The 26,428-nt window shown below is 29.3% G+C and overlaps 1 protein-coding gene and 1 long non-coding RNA gene across 2 annotated transcripts; one reads left to right on the top strand and one right to left on the bottom strand.

The window, feature by feature from the left end:
* Positions 1-6,276: 6,276 nt before the first annotated feature.
* LOC129913410 (uncharacterized) lies at positions 6,277-7,034 on the bottom strand. The gene is made up of 2 exons (XR_008772045.1): positions 6,653-7,034; positions 6,277-6,502 (listed from the first exon to the last, which is right to left on the bottom strand). It is a non-coding gene; the product is annotated as an uncharacterized LOC129913410 (long non-coding RNA).
* Positions 7,035-19,677: 12,643 nt separating this feature from the next.
* LOC129913327 (uncharacterized) lies at positions 19,678-25,616 on the top strand. Its single transcript, XM_055991938.1, has 3 exons — positions 19,678-19,830; positions 23,829-24,095; positions 24,153-25,616. The coding sequence occupies exons 1-3, from the start codon at positions 19,822-19,824 to the stop codon at positions 25,194-25,196; spliced, it is 1,320 nt and encodes a 439-aa protein (XP_055847913.1). The 5' UTR covers positions 19,678-19,821; the 3' UTR covers positions 25,197-25,616.
* The last annotated feature ends 812 nt before the right edge of the window (positions 25,617-26,428 follow it).

The following is a 26,428-nucleotide window of genomic DNA, read 5'->3' as shown; positions in this document are numbered from 1 at the left end:
AAAGATAAGAACAATTTAAGGGGTGATTTATGGGTTTATTCTAAGAAAAAAATTGTTCTACAGTAACGCTCTATCTGCAAAGTTGCTACCACGTTACGATGATAAAAGAAAACGCTTACTTTTATATACCTTTACTCATATTAATGATGATTTCTAGGTTAAAACAATTGGTATAAACAAAGTTAAGATTTTTGTTTTTAGAAAATATGTTATTCTTTTCAACTGCGTTTAAGAAATTTTGATATCTTTTTTGGTTGCTCGGATATTAATTTTTAAAGGCTGTTCATTTTTTCTTGTCCATGATAATTTTTGACTGAGGCCAATATTCTTCGAGAAATGTGTTATAAACAAATCGTTTTATTAATTTATTTTTATGAAGGAAGCAATAATAAACAAAAATGTTATACACAAGTTTACCAAAAAACTTATATGTACATTTTATGATACTTAGGAAAACCTGCACCAGGAAAAATCTTAAAAAGATTTGTTTGTTTTTTTTTTTTTATTAAGTCTTTAAAGGTTAAGAAAAAAAAAGGTTTTTTGTTGTTTCAGATAATTTTTATTTAAAGTGCAGTTACAAAAAATATTTCCCTTCCTTGATTTGGTAAAAGTTAGATCAAAGCATTGCATTTATAAGTTGCGATGAGAGTTTTGAAATTCTGAAAGCCTTATTTATAACTACTCTTTGAACATAATACTTCAGGGTAAAAGCATAGACTATATTATAACCACACGAGTTTTGCGGTATGTAGATATGCAGCATTATGTTATTCTATATTGCAAAAACTTGAGTCAGTATAAATTTTTAAAGATATTCAATAAAAGCAAGGAAAATGATTTTTTGCGGCATCATTTGGACAAAAGTAACGGCTTTTTTGCTCTAAAATAGAAAAAAAAACAGTTTTTAGCAATGAACCAAACGGTACTGGCACAAAATCAACTGCAACTGCATAAGCCAAACAAAATGAAAATAATAACTTAGGTTATCAATCATCAGAGAAGAATTTCCGTATTTTAAAAATATTTATGAAATCAAAACTTGTGTTTTATCTTAAGAAATTCTATGTTAAGCTCTATTTGTATAAATAAATAGTAAAATGTACCTATAAAATGAAGAAAATGATTTTTGTCCAAATTTTCTTCAAAAGCCCGCACTGTGCCTCATCCCGAATTCCATCAGTGTATCATTTTACCTGTTCTAGTAAAAAAAAAACGAGCACTCTTGTCTTTAAACGGAAATAACTTTTCTTAGACCAATCGTATTGAACTTTTTTTTTATGTCATTAGATTCAGCATCGAAAAAATAACTTAAAAACATGTATCATATGATTATATTCCACAAACAATTGATTTTAATATATTTTTCATCTACACCCACTCCCTCTTGTCGGAAAAAAAACACCCTTCCTTTTAAAGACTTTTTTTGGCCTATACCCCAAAAGCAAACATTGCGCCAAGTTTGAATGTAACAGTTTTTGTTTAATGCCTATTATACCTGTACTAAGCAGAAACTAACAAATCTAAATACATTTTAATTCCAGTGCAAAAGAAACATTTTTGAAGATATTTTTGTTTTTTTTGAAAGTCCTTAATTGACCACAAAATTATGCATTAGGTATATAGTTTTTAGTTAAGACCAAAAATAACTTTTTTACTAAATTTAAATTTTTTTTTATTTGTCCACAAATTTATTGAACCATAAATTTTTGACCTGATAACTTCTTATAAATCGATGAACCATGGCAGCCACCACAAAAAAGTGACGCCATTTTCTAGCGTTCCAATCTTGCACTTTCGCAGTGCGGCAAAAATTTCAATTCAAAATTAGAATAAACTATTAGAGATACAAAAATCTTCTATAGCTTATTCGAAAGATAATAAAGTTAAATACATTTGAAGGATTTTAAAAAATTCCATCTTTTAATAGGGTAAATAGAGGTAAAACAAAATTTCAAACTAAAACTAAAATATGAGGTAGACCTTTGACAAAGTAGTGATTATTGGTATTGACAAATTGAAAAACGTCACTCGAAAGATAATACAAAAAAAGTTAAAGGTTTGATACGGATTTTTTTTAAGACTCTGCGTTTTGAAATATGAATTTTTGAAAAACACCTACTTATTTTGGGGTATTTTGGGGTGCGTTTTTATTTTTTTAAATTTTTGTAGCATTCAAAAAATCTCAAGCTTATAGAACATGTAGTCTATGACTGTGCGCATACAAGTGCAAGAAATTGGTATTTTAAAATGGTTTTCAACCGAATAACGGGAAAAACAATTTTTTTTGTCCCAAGTTTTTGACCTTTTTAAACCGTTTTTTATTTTTATCTTTTTTTCTTCATCAGATAAATAAATGAAATTTATATTGTGGATAGGTAATAGACAGGACTATATCTGTGCAAAATTTCATTCAATTTTGTATACACAATTTTGAGATAACGGTAAAATTTATTATTCAACAGGTTCTATCTTTTGATCTAAAGCAAATACAAATTTGATTTAACTTTATTGAGCATCCTGATGATGTTACCTTTCATTTGGTTTATCACACTTAACTGTACATTCACTACAAGCTACACAATGTTAAATTAAAAAACTTGCGAAATACCTCAAAACACCTGTAGAGATCTGTTGATCATGAACAGCCACCAGTGCACAGTGGGTCCCGCCATAGGTCAAAAATAAAAAAAGTAAATGTCAAAAAAATTACAACGTAAAACTAAAAAAATTCCTTTTTGGCACTTTTATTTTTATAAAAGACTGAACTAGAGGGTAAGGGTAAAGTGCTCGACTGACAGGCAGGTCCATTTCCGGCATTAACCATTTTTTTTATATTTTCAAAAAAAAAAAAATTTTTACCTTTTTTTATTTTTCTTGAAAATAACCAAAAATTTAAAAAACTGACTTGATGCATTTTTTTGCAATAATAAATCATATAAAATGATATTACGGGTGTTTCATTAAAAAAAAAATGGTCATTATATTTTTGACCGCACTTTATATGGGAGGTGACCCACTGTGCAGTGTGGGAAGTACCGTAATCGCAGTTTGGAGTTTCGACATAATTGGCTTTAAAAAATTCTAACTTTTTTTCTAGGCATCGCAAAAATAAGATTGAAACGTCATAAAGGTGATATTATAAGCTTTTACATGATATACAATTAATAGGTTGTCTAAAAAATATTGATTCAATAGCGTGGGAACATAAAATTATATGTTTTTTTTTTTTGCTTTGTTTGATGAAAATTGATCGAGTTCAAAAAATTCTAGCTCTTATTGTAGATGCCTAATAGACATGATCGATATATATATTTTGAGCTGAAGCAATAAAATTATGTAGTTTAGAAAGGAACTAAGACGTTCACTGGTTTTTATTGCAGGAATCGTTCAATGGGTTATAAAAGAAGATAAAACCGCGGAGTGCTATTAAATGAGAGGGTGGAAACTGAAGATAGGGGTGCAAAAGCCCCCTTTTTGGTTATTTCAATATACCTCGTAAACCAAGCAAAATTTTGATATATTGTATACACAACATTTTTCGTAGAGAATTAAATTTCCAATTGGAATAATGTTTTTTAAAAATTGAAAAAAAAAATTTCCATACCAAAATAGTCGAAACAATCATAAAAAAAATATCAAAAAAATCGATTTTTTGAGTTTTTTTGCTTTTTTAGTTGTACATTTTTTTGGGTTGAGATAGACATAAACATTGCTCCAAAGAAAAAAAGAAGATTAAATTTCCTTCAAAATGCTGTACTCACTAAATTTTTTCATTGAAAATTGACCGAATTATGGCCATTTTAATCTATCTTTTTTCGCATTTTTAGTTTTACTTAAGTAAAACAGAAACATTTGAGGGGAAAGTACGATTACTTAAGCACCAAGAACTGATAGTGAGATTTTGTAGAGGGGTTAAATACAATCATTGTTTACTATGGGAGGGAGGGTCAATGTCCCCCCGTTTTGGAGGGAGGGGCAATTTTCTAAAAAAACATACTTAAAATTTAAAAAAATTATTAAAAAACAACGGCAACACTTACAGTTTTGATTGATACTTTTTTCAAAAGCTAGAATTATAAACTTAATATTAATTTTAAAATGAAGTTATTTTAATCAATTCTTTTTGAAATACCCGATTTCAAAGTCAAAACTTGTAAAAAAAATGTTTAAAAAGCACATTGAGTACAATTTTCACAAAGACTGTGGACTTCAATACGACAAAGTAAACTGCCTTAATTGATTTCCTATCAAATCATGAAAATCATAATGTTCCTATGCCTTCTACTTTTTGAGAAAATTGAAAAATAGACAAAATACTTTCTTTATCGGAATCACTCGTTTATTTCAAAAAGAATTGATTAAAATAACTTCATTTTAAAATTAATATTAAGTTTATAATTCTAGCTTTTGAAAAAAGTATCAATCAAAACTGTAAGTGTTGCCGTTGTTTTTTAATAATTTTTTTTAACTTTAAGTATGTTTTTTAGAAAATTGCCCCTCCCTCCAAAACGGGGTTACATTGACCCTCCCTCCCATAGTAAACAATGATTTTATTTAACCCCTCTACAAAATCTCACTATCAGTTCTTGGTGCTTAAGTAATCGTACTTTCCCCTCAAATGTTTCTGTTTTACTGAGTAAAACTAAAAATGCGAAAAAAAAAGACAGATTAAAATGGCCATACTTCGGTCAATTTTCAATGAAAAAATTTATTGAGAACAGCATTTTGAAGGAAATTTAATCTTCTTTTTTTCTTTGGAGCGATGTGTATGTCTATCTCAACCCAAAAAAAATGTACAACTAAAAAAGCAAAAAAAAACTCAAAAAATCGAATTTTTTAATTTTTTTTTATGATTGTTTCGACTATTTTGGTATGGAAATTTTTTTTTTTTCAATTTTTAAAAAACATTATTCCAATTGGAAATTTAATATATCAAAATTTTGCTTGGTTTACGAGGTATATTGAAAAAACCAAAAAGGGGGCTTTTGCACCCCTATCTTCAGTTTCCACCCTCTCATTTAATAGCACTCCGAGGTTTTATCTTCTTTTATAACCCATTGAACGATTCCTGCAATAAAAACCCGTGAACGTCTTAGTTCCTTATTACCCTGTTTTTTTCGACATAATCAATAGCCTATAATCTTTTAGTTGGTATAAAATTGTTATAACAAAAAAATGAATTTTTGGGTGATGGAAATGATTTTTTCAGTTTTTTCATAAGAAATGATTGTTTTTAATAAATTATCTAAACACTTTTTGCGCATTGTAAAAATGGTTTTATTATTTAGAAGAAATATTTGGCTTTTGGTATAATTTTTTTTGTAAGCTTTTAAAATAAAAAAATTAATATAACGAGAAAAGAAAAAAAAAGGTAATTTTTTTTAGCTTTTTCTTGTAAATTATTATTGTTTGAAATAAATAAACGCTTCAATTGACTTATTTTAAAAGCACACAACCTGTTTTCTTACGACGTTATCACGTTAAATCATCGTCCGTAAACCGGCTTTACAGACAACCTCTTTTTTTTCAAACTTTTAAGTGATAAATTTTAAATAAATTTATTAAAATATTTTTTATCCCAATTGCCTAGGAAAAAAAAAACAAAAATAAATATTTTACAACATAAAATCTTTAATTCCAATTAATTGATCTTTTTCATTCATCAATCCATCTTCATTCGTGGAATAAAAAAAATCGAAATCCAATTTTCATTATTTTCAATCTACGCAGTGAAAAATTGACCAACCAATTATTCAACTTTAATTACTTCTCTAATTCCATAATTCAATTATCACAACAATTGGTCTGTTTACAATCGCTCTCTCTCTCAAACCGCAAATTCCCCCACACACCGACCATCAATCCATCATTTAATAGGTTTTTCGTTTGAAATATTTTTTTTTTTATTAAACTCACCTTTCATAACATCCTTCTGCTCCCTGGTGGCATCATCATTATGTTGTTCCTCCCTCAAAGTTATCTTCATTGATCCAGGCTACAGAAAAAAAAACCAAATGCAAACACACAAAAACAGAAAAAAAAAAGAAAAATGAGAAGAAAGAAAAAAAAAGTTTTCAAATTATTTTTAATTCGCTCTTGAATTAATGTGTTAATGAGATATCGCTACCGGCCAAACACACAAATTCATCAACAATCTCATTAACACAGCTTTCATCACTGCGCCATAACAACCAACAATCGCGTAACTAAAAATTAAACAAAAAAATAAAGTAATAAAAAATAAATAAAATAATCAATCGATTCAATAAATTGATATTTCAATTGAAAAATGGAATTTTAATTAATCTATAACCAAAAAGCATGTTCATTCATTAAACACATCTACACCTCTCTCTCAAATCGATTGATGGGTTTTTACATCATCAATATGCAATTTATCGCTTTAAGGACATGCATGTTCGAATATTTACCGCAACTTGCAGCACGTACGCACTATCCGGCGAGGATAACAGCCGCGAGCTTGCATTCTGAGTTGATTTATCTGCCAAAATCGTAAAAGCAAAAAACGAAAATGAATGAAAAAGTATGTCACAGATATATAGAGGGCGTCATTGGTATTCATGGAATTCAAATCTGCTCAGGCAGTAGTCATTCTTATTCCTGCCACTAGTTACGGGTGCCAAACACTTACCGTGACAGAGGAATCCTTTGGGAAGACATGTTGATGCACAACGATGACATTTCACCGATAAATCGCTAGTTACGGTTGATGACTTCAACGGATGGCATACTACCGTTCCCATCTTCTTCTTCTTCTTTACTTCCGCTCTTTGACTCTTTATCTCTTCTTTTCTCGAGCACTGGAATGGAATGTAGAGAAAATACTTTTTGAAGTATTGGCGCAAAATGGAATTTTCTTATTGGAATTTTTTCGTTTTGTATTTTTTTTTTTTTTTTACTTGACACAAAGGTATGGAAAAAGGACATTTAAGGTTTCGTAAAAAAAATGATGGGGTTGAAGTAAAAAAGTTGGAAAAGTTTTTGGAGTGTCTTCTCTTCAGTTTTAAGCTTTCCTTTTTATGAACAACTAAATGTATTTTGATGAAATACCTATATTATTTAGTTTTTTTTTGTTCAAAAATATCACTCAACACAGCAGGTACAGGCGTCCTAGTTGTGAACCTTATTTCATTTTCTTGTGACTTCATCAAAAGTTAAAAAATATGCGGGTAAAAGTTTTCCAATATAGCGAAGAGATATACCCACTTTTGGAAGATGAGAAAAGTCTCGATGAGAATAGGATTTTTTCCTGGTAGGTATAAGTTTAATTTTTTTTTTTCCATAAACCATAACCTTAGCATTTGCAAGTTTATTTCTGGGCTCGAGTTTTTTATAAAAAAAAAAAAAAACTATTGAAGATATTAAGATGTTAAGGTGAAAACCAAAGAAATGGATATGTTAAGTGTCAAAATATTTGTACATTGTGGAGTTTTTTTTATTGGTGACAAGCCTATAAATTCCTAACATCACCGCATGGATAAATGAAGAAAAAATAGGGTAAAGTTCATGTAGGAAAGGTTGAAAAAAAAACCGAAAACCCTTTTGATGTTATTAGTATCCAGTAACCAAACTTTGCATGAACGTTTTAATATTAATCATCATTGAGATTCAAATGAGTTCAATACACAAAAAAATATATCAACATACATATAAGAATATTATTTTTTGAGAAAAGGGGAACATTTTGGATATGCCCCAAAGAGCATCCTTGTACAACCGCAGAAAAAGTACTTGTATATATGTAGGGTAATTTTGTATTTTTAGTCTTTGTATTGATATTGTATTACTAACTCTTAATTTTCAGGTCAAACTATGTGAAAAAAAATTAATATTATCGACATTAAAGTTTACTTTTTACTTAATTTACTTTACTTTATTTTTCAAAGGACTCAGATTGTCCTTTTTTTTAATTAGTATTGAAAAATACCCTTAAATCATGTGGAGTAAATGTTTGTACAATGTACATTGTATATTAAATCTAAAGTGTTGTTTTTCAATTTTTTAAATCTGGTTTCAGCTAGAAAATTAGGAATTCGGAAATTTGATTTTTAAATGTTTTGAGTTCCTTTTACCATTCATCCTTTTTCGCCTTATTTCCCTGTACATTTACTAATATAAAGTTATTCATACAGCCTTAACTACAATGACCTAAAAAGTGAAGCAATACAAAAGTGAACATTTTTACAAAAAGCTTAGTTTTTGGTCTAAAAAACTATTTGTATGCTCATTTTTTACAAACAATTTGTGAGAAAAAAAAATATTTTTACTTTTGTATTTTTGCAAAAACTGGCCAATGTAGTAAGCTTAAGACTAATAACTAAATAAAGAATTATAAAAACACTTGGTGGTAATTTCCTTCATGATGTTGATGTTGTTCAAAGATTCGAAAGTTGAAACTTAAAACAATTTATAGCTAAATTCGCGCGAATTTTCCAAAACTACTTTATTAAGCTTTCAAAAACGAAACACACGTCAATTTCCGAAAATTTGGGTTTTAAAAAATTTAATGAAGAATCTTTTGTAAGTGTGCAATGTGCATGTGCTTCTTTTTTGAGAGAAGAATACCTTTATTTTCAAAACTTGGCACTATTTATCAAAAACTACTTCATTTGGATTTAAGAACAAACGCCAGTTTTTGAAAACTTCTTAACTAAATTTTCCAAAAAAAAACGTTTTTATATCTTTTAAACACATGCTTTTTGAAATAAGGGGGCCTGACACACTTTATTGTGGGAGCGGTTCATAATTCTGCTTGTCAAAATTCTGTACGACAAAATTCTGTGGGGTCAAAATACTGTAATACCATAATTCTGTGCGCGCGCACTTTTTTACATTATCAAAACGATATTTTTTTACAGCATTTTTACAGAATTTTGATTTACAGAATTTTGATGTACAGAATTTTGAAATACAGTATTTTGACCAACCAGAATTTTGCTATACAGAATTTTGACTTTCAGAATTTTGTTCCTACAGCATTTTGCACATACAGAATTTTGACATACAGTATTTTGGCATACAGTATTTTGAATACAGAATTTTGCAACATACAGAATTTCGACCCCAACCCGTCAAAAAGCTATTTTCTTAACTGTGTACCAAAAAACATTTTTATTGTATTCTCTTGACCAAATATGTTTTAATATATACTATGTTAAATAGATTCAAACTGTAGACATTGATTTTTCAATATGTACCTATAAAATCTGGATTAAGGAAAAAAAAAACGGGTTTTTAGACCTTCAAACGTTGCAAATACTACACCCTCGTCACTTTCCATCAGATTTTAATTTTTGAACCTGCTCTTAAAAGAAGATACTTCAACCTTTTAAACAACATACAAAATATATGGTTTAATTTAAAACTTAGTCTTCATCAATTCAAGAATTTTAAAAATACTGTTTTTTTTTGCCATTTTCTCGACTTGAACATATCGGTTTAAAGTGTACCTACTTTTGAAATGGAAAATTTTAATTTTAATAATATATGTATTAAAACAATGTTAAGTTTTAATCAAATCAAATCAAAATAAGCTGCCCAAATTTCTATTTTTAAAATCTATGACTCTTAAAACACTCAAAAACGTAGATAGTAGATACAAAAACACGTGTACATAAGAGTCGTCAAATATTCTTGTTAACAGAATAAAATCTGACTTTTGAAGAGGTCATAAATGTCAGCAGTTAGTAAAAGAGGAAATTTTTAAACTATCATTATCATTCTCTTCCCGTAGGACAGTCAAGCCTCATATCCTACTTTAAACGGAAAATCCGATTCATAATTATGTATTGAAGCCAAACAAAAATAATGTTATGACATAAAGATTTAAATGTCCAATTAATGATAATACAAAAGAAAAAAATTAATATGATTTTCCTATTGTTTCAATTGAAAAACATTAACGAAACCCGATAGTATTCAAAAATAAAAATGAAAATGAAAATTAATAAATAAATTAAAATAAACAATACATTAATTATAATTATCGTTAAATCAATATCTGATTTCTGATAATAATTATTAAATGTGTTAAATTATCAAATGATTGACAGTTAATTGCACAAATAATTTTAATAAAAATAAAACAAAGTAAAATTAATAATAAAAAATAAATATATCATTTAATCCTTAAATCCCATAAACGAAATACTATAAAGCTATATTTTTATATAGATGAATATCGTGCCAGTTTAAAATTTAAATTGAATATTCCTTTGATTTAACAAACCAGGATATGAGTTGAATAAAATAAAAAAAAAAGGATGATTTCTAGGCGTGAAGATTCATACAAAACAAAAACTGGAGGTTAAAATTGTTCGTGTCTGGTTTCCGTTCAGCCATGGTGGAAAATAAAAACGGATGCAAATAACTAAAATATAAATAAATTACTCGCTGTGATGTCCTCTTTTCATTTTTTGTAATTTTTGTTTTTCAATTTTGCAAACCGTTAAATTCATAAAAAAATATCCTATAGAATTGGTACAAAAGGCTATGAAGGTTTTTTTTTTTTAAATTTTAAAATAAAGAAAAATAGAACATTTATCAAGGATATAAGCTGGATATTTTTCCATGGGTGAATGTCACAATTCTTTTGATTTTGGTTCGAAATAAATTGTATCGATTTTTTCCTTTCAAAATAAACAAAAAAGTAGAATTAACATACAAAACTTATCTACACATTAATAAAACCCACACAAAGTCAAGTAAAAAGTTGTTTTTTTTTTTGTTATTTTTAATTTTCATCCTTATAACTCCTACAAAAATGTTGTAGACAAATTATACTTTGCTAAAGCTTAATGAGAGTTCTTGGATGCTAAATGTATATCGACACCATGGCGCCGCCACTAAGAATACCTCGTTTTCATAGGAAGTAGAATTTCATTAAATGCTCATCTGTGTTAATTGAATAATAAAGGAGCAACACAAGGAGTTCATTAAGATACCAGAACAAGTGAACAAAAATTGTCAAAGAAGATAAAGAAAAATTATATAAAAAAAAACTTTAACCTTTCTAATTGAAAGAAATAGCAACCTCTTATACAAATGTGTCACTACTTAGAAGATAAGACAAATTATCTGTGAGAATCAAAGATATTACATTCTTTGAGGTGAATTACCTACAAAGATTTATTTACCTATATATTTTTCTTGATAAATATCTTAGCTTAATTAGTTAGAGACTAGAATCATGTCTTGTTGGGACACATGGCGAGATAGTGACAAGGCGACATAGCGACATGGCGACATAGCGACATGATTACATATCGATATGACGACAAAGCGACATGACGACATAGCGACATGGCGATATAGTGGCATGGCGACATAGTAACGTGGCGACATAACGACATAGCGACATGATGACATAGCGACTTAGCGACATGGCGACATAGTGACATAGCGACATAGCGACATGACGACATAGCGACATGACGACATAGCGACATGGCCTCAAGTAGCACACTGGTGTATAAATTGGTGTAAATTCATTAATTTTGGTGTAAAATTGAGGAAATTGAAAAAATATGGTGTATTTCTCAAAATTAGTGGTATAAAAATTATACCACTGTCTTTTCTGTAAAAAATTCAACATTTTTTTAAGATTTCATGCAAAAAATACACCGATATTCAGTTGTTTTTATAATATACCATTAATGGTGCATAAAATTTTTCGATTCTGAAATCAACCACAACGGTATATTTTGTATACTCTCTTTTGTGTAGGAAGCACACCCTGTGGACATAAAATTCACCAGAATAAAATCAAAAATAAAGGTTATAGGTTGAGATTTATTTTTTTATTTTTTTTAATTTCTCTAAATGGTTGAGATTTTTACAAAAAAATAAATGGAAAAGGTCGACCTTTAACCGTTTTCGCTGAAAATAAATCAAAAATGGTCAGTTCAAAGGAAAATGTCGAATATGTCAAGAATGTCTTTATATTGCAAAATTAAATATGAAAAGGATGTTTTTTCTAACTTTATGTATTAAATAAGGTATGAACTCAATAGACTCTCAAAGTTCTTTGGACCCAAGATTATATCTCTTTTCGTTTAAAGTAAAATCTAAAGACGAAAATGTGTTTTCCACTGTGATTTGAGTCGCTTTGACGACAAGCACATTCAATGCAATTTCGAATATTTCAGGAGATCGATGTTTTAATAATTATGTCAAAGCGTTCAGCTTCGAGAAGCGTTTTCGCCCATTCAATTTTGATAAAAATGTAGCGGGGACTCTAACCTACATTTGGGTATAACTCCCGTCCCTGTAGGTGGACGCGTTCTCAACCCAGGAGAACTTAAAGGTAAAAAAAAGTTAAGCCCGATTCTGAAAAAATAGGCATGATGTGGCGGTTTAACATGGAAGATGATTTCTTAAAAATCTGACAATGTGCAAAGCGTAGCCCCATGACACAAGCTATCATTTGGCATCACTCTCAAAAATTGCTCTCAAGCGGTATAGCTTCCAGGAGCGTTCAAAGATTCGGGGATTTTTCGAAAAAAAAATTGTACCTTAACTTTGAAACGCGATTTTCTCGGAATTTTGATAATCATTTTTATCCAAAAAAAAACAAAACCGACTTCTATGATTCAAAACGGGGTTTTATGTTTTTTTTTAATAGTTAATATGGCTTTAACTGAACGAAATTGAAATGGGACCGAACTGCAGCCACTAGCTTTCCAATACAAAAAGAATTATCAAAATTGATTGACTCTGTCCAAAGTTATGCGGTAACAAACATAAAAAAAATATAAGCTTTTATATGGCACCACTCTCATGTCTCTAGGAATTGACACATTTGCAGATGAGACTTATTTTTTTTTCTCTCAGCGATAAATCTCACTGGTTGACCATAAATAATCATTTTTAGCAAAAAAAACAAAACCGACTTCCATGGATCAAAACTGGGTTTTATGGTTTTAAAATAGTTCCTATGGCTTAAAGTAAGCGAAATTAAAATGGGACCACACTGCAGCCACCAGCTTTCTAATACAAAAAGAATTATCAAAATTGGTTCACTCAGTCCAAAGTTATGCGGTAACAAACATAAAAAAAAAAAAAAAAATACAGGCGAATTGAATATTTCCTCCTTTTTGGAACTCGGTAAAAAATACAAAATAAAGGTTTCTCTCAGACCTTGACCGAAATTTTTCTTTTTTAAAAATAAATGTTATTTTATGACCTTTATTGAAAATGGCGACAAATAAGAGTTATTAAGGAACCTTTCAAAAGGTTGAGGTTTATTTCTGATCTCTGGTAAAAACTATGATTTCATGTTTCAAACCACAATTTCAAAACCATTTTATAATTAACGTATGCGGTTTAAATTACCACTCTTCAACTCGGTCATTAAATTTTCTAATTTTTAATCAACTTTCCATGTCAAAAAATAGTTTTCCTCCCTTTGGCCCTCTTCCATATGAATAAATTAAATTACTTTAAAACATTTTAATCCGAAAATCATCCAATTCACAGAAGTGTAAGTAAACCATAGAATTATCCCCCTGGTGGTGGACCAAATAGAATTTGAATAACAATGTCAATTTTACATACACACATTCGCTTCTGTTAAAAACTATTCCCATTTGGCCTGTGACTATTTCAGATATCTCAATCCCAAAAGCCATATGGCTCCAAAACCAAACCACTTTTTAATTGTGAATATATTAAAATATTTTGGGGTTTATCTCTTGCCGTTAATCATCATGACAATTGTCGTTATTGCTATTTCTGATGGCATGCCACAGGACTGTCAATTTTAATTTCGGTAATAATTGAATAGCTGCCTCAGCAGGTAGGCACATTGCAATTAAAAACGTAGGACTATTTCACAAAAAAAAAAAAAAACCCTAAATCATCATCATTTGAATTCCGAAATGTAGGACCATATGGATTCGGTAGTTGTTGGTTTTTAGTTTTGTTTACGGTTTTATTTGTTTGGTACTTTTTTTTTGTGTTTATTGATTGATTGCAATTTCAATTCCAAATCAAATTTCGAATTCCAAATTTATTCTATTTTTGAAAATGTGTGTACGACAAGGAGGAGCTTCTGCCTGCGTGTTTTGTTTCATATACATGTACGTTAGTAAAATACTATTATCCTCGTGACCATGACCAGTATTGACTTACCAGGCAATTTTATTTTCTATATATGAATAGAATTCTAGATGTGGCAGTTAATTGAGCTGCACGAGTCTCATGGAGACATGAATATTGTCTGATTTTTATAGACAAAAGAACCTTTTTTGTGACGTATGTTCGACTTGTCAATATAACTTCGCAATTCATTTTTGAGAAACTAAACAAAATCGATGTTTAATTTTGTAATTTTTTTTTTGTAAATAACTCTTTTTGTATTGCGTGGTGGATCCTATAATAATGTTAGACATAAACAATAATTTCATGGATAAAAACTGTTACGATCGATAAAAATTATGGATTTTTTTTAGGTCTAACTTGATTATTGAAAGAAACTAGTAGAAGAGGCACTAATATAATTGAATGATTGAGTATTTGCAAATTGATGGTTTGTATTGCGTGCCTTACAAAAATATAACAAAGAAATAGTCAAATAATAAATTCTCAAGTGGGTCGCACACAAAATTGGTAAGATTAATTGAAAAAGCAATTGCTGAAAATATTTACGGGTTTTGGCAAAGGTTGTGACCTTATAAATAATTAAAAAAAAACTGAATCTGTGGATATTGACAATATGAGCCTATACATATTTAAACTAAATAAACAATAATTATTTTATAGATCATAAACTTTCATTTTTTGCAGTAGGTAAATTTAATCGCAAAGGCGTGAAATAATGTATTGAAGTGTATTAATTATGGTCTCCTTCAAATTTAATTAAAAACTTTAATTTAGTTAAAGAAAATTTAAGAACTAAACTTTACACAAAAATATTTTTTCTACAGTCAAAAATTTATATGCTGCACCAAATTCATTAACAAAGTATGGGATGAAAGGAAACATAACCGATGACTCGGCATAGCCGTAGCTAGGATTTCCATTCGGGGTTACCACAGACCGAACCAATTTTTTTCAGGAATCACAAAACTTTTTTATCAACTTATATGTAACTGCAGTCGATTCTTAATTCCGCTAAAGCAAATGGTCATTAGAACTGTGTCAGAGCGAAAAACTTTCTAATATCCTTTTTAAGTATTTTTTAGGAGAGAAATTCATAGTTAAAAGTTTAAAATAGCTCTGCTTACCGTTGAAGAATTTAAGAATGTAATGAATATAAAATGGCCGAATATTCGGCGGCATCTCTAGTTTAAATTGGTACAAAGAGTGATAAGTTGTTTCATTTAAATTGCTAGCGTTAACGAGCAAGAAAATTTTTTTGAAGAAATAAATTTGAACCATTATTAGTCTTTATACAAAAAATTAGTTCGTATAATTTTATATATAAAAACATTGAAAATGAAATTTTCCTCGCACTGATATTTTGTAGCAAAAAATTGATATATTCTATTATATCAATAAAGTTCTAAATTGAATCGGGAATACTTAAAAATAAAAATTTTAAATAATCCAAGTTGTTTGGCATGAGCTAAGTACTTCACTTTGAAATTAAACTATAAACTTAATTTTTTAATTTTCTAATTTGAAACAATTTGATAATAGAAATCTAAAAATATAACGAAATATTTTACATGGGTTAGGGTCAAAATTCTGCCGGGGTCAAAATTTTTTTTGTCAAAATTCTGCTTTCAAAATTCTGCTTTACAAAATTCTGCTTTCAAAATTTCGCTTTTCAAAATTCTGTTTTTCAAAATTCTGTTTTTCACAATTCTGCTTTCAAAATTCTGCAAAAAATTAAAAATGGTTTGGAAAATGTTAAAAAGCACGCGCTTTTTAACATTTTCCAAAACCTTTTTTAATTTTTTGCAGAATTCTGTAAAATCATCTTTTTGAAAAATTATCTGCTTATTTGATTACTTACCTACATAATTTGTCATTTTTTAAATGCGAATTAATTTTTGTTTTATAAATGAATAAATTTGAAAATATTAAGAAAAGGTTTTTAATATTAAACATTTCCGAAAATAACTAAAAATTTATTAATTTATCAAATAAAGATGAATATTCAAAAATTTGAATAAGAAAAGGAATATAAAACATCGGTTGCAATTAGTATACATATTTTATTTGAAAGAAAGTCGGTATATGCATTTCAAAAAATATTTGCGACACTTAAATAAAAAAAATAAGGAAAGTACCTACCAATGTTTAATTACATTAATGAGGTGTATTTTTTTTTAGCCAGCGCATATGCTATAAAAAAAAAAAACAGAATTAGCAGAATTTTTTTGTTCAAATATAATGCTGGCAGAATTTTGAAAAGCAGAATTTTAAAAAGCAGAATTTTGAAAAACAGAATAGAAAAAAAGCAGAATTTTGAAAAACAGAATTTTCGCTGAAAAAGCAGAATTTTGACCCGATCCCATTTTACATAGGTACTACACTCTCTGAAATAAAAGGATAAGATGTCGGAAAGACTTAAATAGATTTAACGGTAATATTTCAAAAACAAGATGTGATCGAATATTTTTGTCTTCGGATTCGAGTTCAGCATTCAGTCTCCATACCAAAAACCTTGTAGAAATACTTGTTATTTAGAGGGTTTTTAAGGTGTTTACATAGTGCTTTAGGAAATGATGAAAGAGGTAAAAACTAGTTTTTTGAAAAATCCTTACCAAACGTTATAATGGACCACAAAATTGTTGTTTTAACTTATAAAAACTTCATCGACAGCTTCTTTAACGATACGAAATTGGTAGAGACTTTTAGGGAGATTTTCAGATAGGTAATTAAATTACTAAAATACACAAACAAACCATTTAGTACTGCACATATTAGACTTGTATTTGTTTATACTATATCTTTTGATTTTCTGAAAAAAAAAATTTCGGGGGGTTAAACCCCCCCCCCCCCCCCTTAAATACGGCTATGTGACTTGGCCATTACATGCTTTTATTCCGAATCTAACAACAACCATTTAAAAAGTCCTTACCAATGTAAACGTAAAAGTCTACATTCACCAATTATCAATTTAATCGAAATGTAAAAACTCCAGTAAGGTTTTCGAAACAAAACACGCTCTTAGTTCAATTGGAGCCCATTTTTATTTTATTGCTATCAGCAATTGATGACAAAATTAAGAACAAAAATTTGCAAGAAAAAATACTATTTAATGTTTGCTAAACAGTTAGTAGCCATAAGATTATAACCGAGCATGAAAAATTTCACATATTTGACTTGAACCTTAAAAAAATTTATTTTATTTTTCCAGTTTTTTTTTTTAACATTAGCTGTGTTTTATTTTCCTCGTGATCCGAACAGACTTTGACCGACTATAAAATTGAATTCAATTAACTCACGGAATTCAATTGTATATCATATTTTAGATAATTTAATTGTGAATAAGTCTGTACTTGGACATTTTTATTTTAAATGAGTAAAAATGGAGCTATAGGAAATAAAAACGGCACCAACCTCTTTTCCAAGATGGTGGCTGTTCCCCATGTTCTTTCATTCCAAAAAATTCATTTTTACGATAACGACATACACTCCAACACATTCCATGAAAAAAATTTGTCCCGCGAAAATGCGATTTGATTTACTAAGTTGCCTGGGCTATTTTGTTTAAAACTCGTTTGAGTATTTTTTCAATCCCTCTAAGTATGTTTACTTTAAAAGTCTAAAAGTTACCAATTGTTACCAACTTGCTTTTAACTAAAAAAGTCAAAAATATAGAAAATGTGCTAATTTCGAAAAGAAACATTTAAGTCGTTTCTTGACTTGAAATTGCATATTACCAAAGGATTTTACAACTACTTTATTTTATTAAGGCTTCATACACAAAATGCCCCTTGATTTAGTAAAATAAATAAAATCCTCACTTTTTAACTTTTTTTTCTTTGATTTTAGGCTAGAATTTTAGGCAAAAATAATTTTAAAATTTTTTTAACCATTTTAACTTGATAGAAAATATAATTTGCTATGAAAAGTGTTTTTAAACCATTTCAAAGTTAGGCTTGGTTTTCGAGTTAAATAAAAAAAAAAACTGAAAACCGACCAGTGTTGCCGTTTTCTCAGAAATGCACCAATGGATTTAGTAGCTCTTTTGGCTGGAGTATTGGTCTTTTCTTCTTGATTTTGTTCCTTATTTAAAAAAAATTAAGTTGGTACAGTTATTTGAATGCTTATCAAACAAAGTCATCAAAACAATTCCTTAATTTAAAAGCCATAATTTAGATTAAAAAAATGATTTAATTTTCATTTTGCACAAAAATGAACATAATATATTAGGCGTAAATCTATATAAGAGGGATAAGCTTTGAATCATTTTTACTATTAATTGATATTGAACAAAAATTCTAACCATCAAGTATATAATGGAAATAAATGTTACTCATACACCACAGTGACCACTGTAATTTTAACTTTAATAAACTATTGCTTAACAACACACAAGACAAATAAATGCTCACAAAAATATTAAAGTGTGTCATTCGAAATCTTACATTAGGGTCTTGGGATCATGTTGAAATATGAAGTTAGTAAACCAAAAAACTACACTGTATGAGTTTGTTTCATTGAATAAAGTTTGATCACGTTTATGAAAAAAAAGAAAACCCTGAAGCGCAACTGTTCCTTGTATTAGGTATATTCCGTTTTTTTTTTTTAATACCTTATTAGTTTAAAAATAATAAAAATATGTTTTAAAAAACCCTACCATTTAGAAATACTAGATATTTAATTGGAAATTCAATCCAACAAATTAAACTATTAAGTTTAACATGACCAAGCCTTAAAGTAGACCATCTGCCTCTAACCAACAATATCTGACGCCACCAGTTACTCCACATATTTCCATACATTTTTTTTCTTATTATAATCCAATCGCATAAAATAAAAAAGAAAAACGAAAGAATTTAAGTCTCAAGGGCATCAAACAGAAGCATATTACTTCACTGACACAATTGTGAATTGAGATGCGACATTCGATATAGCTTGCAAGCAACTATAATTCCACAACTGGCCACCTGACCAAACAGTAAAACCAGCCCCATTGAACAAAGCTTTTTCGTCTGGGGTAACCTAATCTATTTCATAATTAAAATCTGTCCCACGTTGGTTGTTGGGCATTATTATTATAATTCAACGCCATGCATTTTTTTATTTCTGATTTTCTCGTTCGTTATGATGATGATGATGGGGATGGCCTCCACAATGAATATGACCAGAAAGGGAACGAACCTCTTACTCTGAAACAGAACGAAACCAAGTGAATGCTCCATCTCATGACAAGGGTTGGGCTTTTGATGGGCATTCTTCATTCAACCCCTCCGCAGAGAGACAGCGATGACCATCAGTAAAGTAATTGAAAGTAAATCCCAGTGAAGTGGGAGCAATTCATATAAATTCCATGACTTTAACTCGAAATAGCATCAAAGTGCTAAGAGCAATCATTTCAGAGTGGTGTGTTGTGTATTGACAGAGAGATAGAGTGGAAACACAGAAAAAAAATATCAAAAAAACCAAAGGATCTATATTCGCTTTCGTCCTAGAAGCATTTTTTTTTTGTTTCGTACTCTCTCGCCTTTCGGTGTGTTTGTGTAATAGTTTGATTTTTTTTTTTTTTTTGTTCCTGGATATTTTCGTATTTGATTGACGCAACTTACTTCAACTTGTGTGTTCATTGTGTTTAAGCAACACAACAACAAATAACTTACTGTGATTTCATAGAGTGGATAACCAACAAAAAAAGGATTACGCAAAATGTCAAGGGTATGTGTGTGTTTTTTTGTATTCGAGTCCTTTGGGAAGGATTTAAGGATAATTTATATTGTGTTGTTGTCAAATAAAAAACAACTTGTGCTTAAAAAAACATGAGTTCCGCAAACCACATTGAACCTTTCTTCATGTCCTTTTTCTACTTCTCTTTCTTCATTCTCAATGAAATTGAAGTTTTCAAAAGAATTTTTGTTTAAGCGATGTAAGAAAATATCGTTTAGAAACGTATGTTCAGCATACCAATATGGAAAACTTCAAGTAAAGTTTTTTTTTATTTTATTTTACGGATTTCGTATCGCCAAAGGTTTTTGTTTTGTGTAGTTTTTTATTCGATGTGGTTAAAGGGAAACTTTGGTTAAGGAATTCAAAGTCAATTTGTGCGGAAATAGGGTTTGAATGAAGGAAAGAAAATTGTTTTCTTTCACGAAATATTTTGAATGAAGTTTTTGATATACGAAACCACAAAGTACGGTGATGTAAGCTTCTAGAAGGGCATAAAGAATAAAATGTGTTGTGGTCAGCAGACGATTGGTATTGGTTTAACCACAACCACAGACAATATATCCCAACTTGTGTATATACATTCTAACTTTTAATCGATCCAGACTTTATTTTCAAAATATAAGACATACCGGCAGACATTTTTACTCTCTTTGAATTTGTTTGACTTCGTCTACTCTGTCATATTGGCAATTAAAATTGACAATTTATGATGTGTCTTTTTGTGCTTTAAATATATGTCTGTCTGTAGTTTATTAAAGTGGTTCTTTTGATTAAAAATTGAAATTTTTTTCAAGGACCAAGTTAACTTTTGCTCTTTGTATTATTTGTTTATTAAAAACTATCACTTTGTTGGTGCAAATGCCATCCTTATTGATCATATGATTGGTAATATCAACCAAAACCATTAAAAAACATGCACTGAATTGGACAGGTAGTCATGATAATAATTGTGAAAGTTAAAAAAGTCATATCATGCATTCCTTTCAAAAAATATCAATTTATTAAATTAGTTTTTTTTTCACATATGTATAAAAATAGAGCAATAAAAAGATCTATTGCCTGCAATCAAATTAAAAAAATACATTAAAATAAATATTTATTTCAAATAAAAAAAAAATTTGCAAATTAAAGTTTTTGCATTAAAAACAAATTTAAAGCAAAATGTGTACAATAACGAAGAAAAAAATAACAAAAATAATAAAAATTATTTAAATTATTTCTATTTTAAGTGGAGCGAAACGCTTTATAAATTTGGAGTTGAGGTCACTTGAACTTTAAAATCAAAATGTGTACATTAAATATTTTTTTATTATAATATTCGTCGAATTTCTTACAATTTTGACGATAGCAATAGTAGGTAAAAATTGTAAGAAATTTAACGAATATTAAAAAAATAAAATTCACGAATGGGTCGCACGTACTTGCTCTTATGGTAAAAGTAGCTCTTATCTTAAAGCTTTTATTAGATAGTGTAAAAAAATACATAAAATCTGTTTTTAAAATTAATGAAAAACAGTTTTTACTGATTTTGATCACAAAACAAAGAATGCCATCTGGGGGTCAATTCCCGATCTGTGAAACTGTGAAGTGATAAAAAATTTATCATTTCAGTTTTCATATTAAAAATTTTTGATGTTTGTATTAATTTTATTGAATTTTTTTTTATTTAAGTTTTGAAGTTTTTTTTAAATTTTTTTTATAAATCCAAAATCGAATTTAATATAAAAAAGGTGATAAAACTTATATTTTCTTTGCTTAAACGTTTTTGTATAAAAATTTTCGTTAAAGCGGGTTTGTCTTGTGCGAGATATTCAGAAACGAAAAAAACCGTTCTATGGCAGGTACCATTAGTTTTGGTCCTAAAACTATTTCTATCAAGTTTGAAGTAAATCAATCTAGTAGTTTAAGCCGTAGCTCGAGGTACGCATAGACGGACAGACAGACAGAATTGCCGGACCCACTTTTTTGGCATTTTCCATCATCTTAATGTCATGTAAAATTGGTATCTCGAGTTCGATTTTTTTTACGAATCCTAAACTTGCTCTATAGTACCTATATCACAAGTAAAAATAAATTAATGCACACATTTTACATTGTTTTTTTTTTTTTTTAATGCAGGAAACTTTTTATTTGTAATAATTTTTTTTGTTTTAGGTTCTTTAAAATATTTTTATTTGCAATACATATTTAAATTTTATTATATAAAATTTTTTTCAATGCAAAATTTTGTTAGTTGCAACAAATATTTTTTTTATGCAAAATTTTTTTAGTGCAATAAATATTTAATTTAATGCTATTTTTTTTTTTTTTTGTATTTACAATAAATATTTTTTTGAATTTGTAATGGAAAACAAGTGCATGAAAAAAACTATTTATTATAACCCTACAAGAGAGTGAAGTGGTGGCGATTCGTTGCAACTTATAAAGTTTCCTGCCATTATGTAATTTTTGCTGCGTTTGCCAATTAATAAATTTTGCTGTCTACTCTGTTTTTCAAAATCCAGTAACGAAGTGATTTTCTCAGCTTCCAATATCCCTTAAAGGATGTTAGAAAATGTTGCTTTTTTCATACACGACTTTTACGAATCATTACGAATATATGTGTATGTGTACTGTGGCACATAAGATCCTATCTCTCATAGAACCGTTTTTATTTTTTCATGTCCGGCTTTTTCAAAATTTATCAATTTTGGGCTTAAAAAAAAAATATCAAGTTTCAAAGAAATCAAATGGCATAGTACCTCGTTTTCGTTATTTTTAAAGCATTTTTTAGTAGGTTTATTTTAACTTTTCTTATAAAAAATATAATTTAAAATACATAAATTAAATTAAAATTATTATTTTTATTAGATTAAAAAAAAAAAATTGATCTAAAATGCCTAAAAGGGAAAAATAGGCAAACAAAAAAGTATTTACTCAAAAAAAAAATGTTTAAAAAAATTGTCTGTTTTAGGCAAAGTATAAATTTCAGATAGTAACTAAATACCGAGGTTATCAATTTTTTAAATTTCATTGATCATTTTTGTTCAAATTTAGTAGTAGTAAATTATCTAAATGGTACTATTTGTTAAAATCTTAATTATTTAAATATTGTTTTCACGTAAGGATAAAAAGCCACAAGAGTGTGCAAGTAATTTTCACTGAAAGCATTTTAATGCAAAGTATTTTATAAAAAATGCATAATAAAAATGACTTCACTTTAACTGACCAAATAACACATTTATCAAACACCAATTTTATGTTGCTTATTTTTTAACATCCAAGCACGTCGTTAACCAAAAATTTTCATTTCATATATATTTTTCCTTTATACAACCTTCAAAAAGGCAATGACATTTTTACATGAACTCATCAACTATATAACCCTTTCAAAAAGAAAAATTCCTTTCCCCAAAAAGTCTTTTCTTCAAAATGAAATTCCCTTCCAAACAAAACGAAGACAGGAGAAGAAAAAAAAAAAACTACCACAAACGACTTAATATTTCATATAACCGCATGCTTAAAAACATTCGTTTTTCATGAAGATGAAGATAGTGGGTTTTTTTTCCTTTAAGACACACACATTCCAAAAATCGTTTCAACCATCTTCTTTTTGAGTTCGTGAATAAATTATTTGGACCAAGATTGAGAACTAAAGGGGAAAAAAGACACACAAAAAAAATTATGATAAACCAACCATCATCATCATCATCATCTTTTTCTCTCTCTCTAAGAATATAGTCTTCTAAAACAGACAAAATACTTATTAAATATAATCAAAAACAGACAATTTCATGTACAGCATAATGTCAAAAGCTCTCTCTCTTTTGTGTGGCCACAGATGTGAAATGTCTTGATTGACAAATAAAATGAATATGAAATTTCACTCGCTTCTTTTTTGATTGCCAAAACAACATCATGAAATTGCTGATTTTTTTTATGATATCATTGGAATCAACATTTTTTGGCATATAAAAGGGTTAATATCAAATGTATCTTCTTTTTTATAGATACCATCTTTACTGTTGTTCGTCACTTTTGGAATATATGCAAACGCCCGTTCCCTGCTTCCATTGAATCTAAATCAAGCCACAGCACAATTGGTGCAGCAGCAGATTCAAGGATCACAAGAAAATGCAATCGGAGCCAGAATCATATCGTCGGAGGATTATGATAATAATCCGCAATATAGTTTTTCGTATGACGTCAAGGACGCAGTGACAGGCGATGATAAGCAGCAGGAAGAGAAGAGAGATGGTGATTTGGTTCGCGGACAGGTAAAAATAGCATTTCGATATTCAAACTTGTCATTTCTAAAAATCCTTCCATTTTAGTACTCTCTTGTGGAACCAGATGGCACTCGACGAATTGTCGAATATACCGCTGATTCCATCAACGGATTCAATGCAGTTGTCTCAAAGCAAGTTGCCGAACCAGTTACTCTATCTCCAATCCAAGTTGTTCAAGCCCAGGCTCAAGCTCGTGTCGATGCTGCCCAAGCTCAAGCCGAGGCCCAAGCTTCAGCTGCTATTGCCAGAGCTCAAGCTGAAGCTCAAGCACAGGCCGATGCTGCTGCTGCTCAAGCTCAAGCCGCTGCTGAAGCTCAGGCTGCGGCTATTGCTGCTGCACAGGCTGAAAGTGCAGCCCAGGCTCAAGCGGAAGCTCGTGTTCAGGCTCAACAAATCATCGAACAATTCCAACAACAAATGCAAGAAGAACTTCAGCAACGTCGTCAACTCCAACAGCAACAGTCTCAGCCAATTCAAACATCCACTCTTCAGAGCCAGGATCGTATCTCCAGTAGCCAGGCTTTGCTTCTATCTCAAGACCTTCCAACCCAAATTTTAGGACAAACTGTTCATTCGAGTGTAATTGCACATCCACCAACTTTGATCACCCGTAACCCAACTACCAATGTCTTCGCCAAGTCTTCGGATATTGCTGCCTTGGATAGAAATAACCGGCGAACAATTATCATTGAACGGTTGCCTCAGCCAAAGACTATCATTAACCGACCACCGACTGCTACCATTCAAACCCAGCTTATTCAGTCTCCTTTGGTGATAACAAGACTGAATAACGGTATTGGAACTCGTGCTGGACAGATTTTGACACTTGATACTGGAAAGAGTATCAGTTCAACAATTACCACAAGTTTGAGCAGTTCGATTGGAAGCAGAAGTGGACCAGCAACTACCACCACAACTACGACTGAAAATCCAACTAGTAACGGAAATGGCAATTCAAGCTCTGAACGAAAGGAATTAGAAAGTAGCCTAAATGGTAGTGAAAATACTTCTCGACAAAGTAGTAGTGAAAGAACAAATGGAAATGGTAACGGAAATGGACAGTCACGAAATGGAAGAAGTTTACAATAAAAATAACGATCGACAACAACATTTTGTGATACCAAAAAAAAAAGGCATTTTGATAAACCCAGGACAAATCCAGTTGACACAATTCATTATTATTGTTATTTATATAAATTAATAATTTAGCTCATAGATACTCAATTTACATATATATTTTGTTAACAATTTAAACAATGTTGCTACATTGATATAGATCACGATATAAAGAGCACAAAAAGGAACAAAAACAACGAAAACTATACACCACATATCACAACACTTAACAACGAAAAACTACATACTAATAACGAAACGAGCGCTCAAAAAGGATTACAGTAAAAATGAATACGAGTACAATTTAATTTATAAAATAATACTCCAATTTAATGATGTTGTATAACCATCAGGAGAACAGCTCGCACCCAAAGCACCATCACTGTGTTATTGAACATATTTTTTAATAATTTTTTTATTTTAATTTTTTTTAATAACTAATAATTTACTAACACGAAAAGAAAAAAAGACTTGTATAAATTTTGTTATCAATTAACCAAGAGTGTGTTCAAGTTTAAAAAAATAGTGAATGTTCACTCATATTAACAAATAATATTAGCTTAAATTTATATTTAAGAATGCATAAATAAAGAAATTTCATTAAAGAAAAAATTCAAACTTTTCTTTTGACTTCAGTTAAAGACCTAAATTGGTTACAAAAAATATTTTGAAGGTTCAAAAATTATCGGGTGAAAGTCTGTAAAAGTAAAAACAATGCCACATAAACTCAAAATTCTGCGGACAATCTTATGACATTTTAAACATCGATTTAACTTAAAGATATTGCACTTAAACTTTAAAGAAGTTTAAATGTCAGATATTTCGAGTTTTATAAATATACATGTTTTTATAACAATACTCTTTAAAGCTATCTCAAATAGGGCACTTATTTTAGGGCGCAAGAATTTATATTGTTTGAGTTTCAGATCAAATTCAAATTCAATACTACGAGTAAATACATATGCCTTAACAAGGTTCCCCCACTTAACATCATAGACGAAAACCCTGGGTTTCTAAGAAAATTCTAACAAATCGTAAGACCGTTTACTCGATTTCTGAATTTTTCCACTCATATAAGTTAAGTTCTGCTATAGTAAACAGAAACATACTATTATCAAAATTTTGAGCTGTATAAATTTAACGTTGAGTGAAAAAAGTTCAACGAGTTAAGTTAGTTGTTTTGTTCAATGACAACATTTTTTTAT

The sequence above is a fragment of the Episyrphus balteatus genome, chromosome 1 (genome assembly GCF_945859705.1).
Source record: "Episyrphus balteatus chromosome 1, idEpiBalt1.1, whole genome shotgun sequence".
Lineage (NCBI taxonomy): Eukaryota > Metazoa > Arthropoda > Insecta > Diptera > Syrphidae > Episyrphus > Episyrphus balteatus.
Note: the sequence above shows the minus strand (reverse complement) of the source record. Positions and strands in the feature narration are given on the sequence as shown.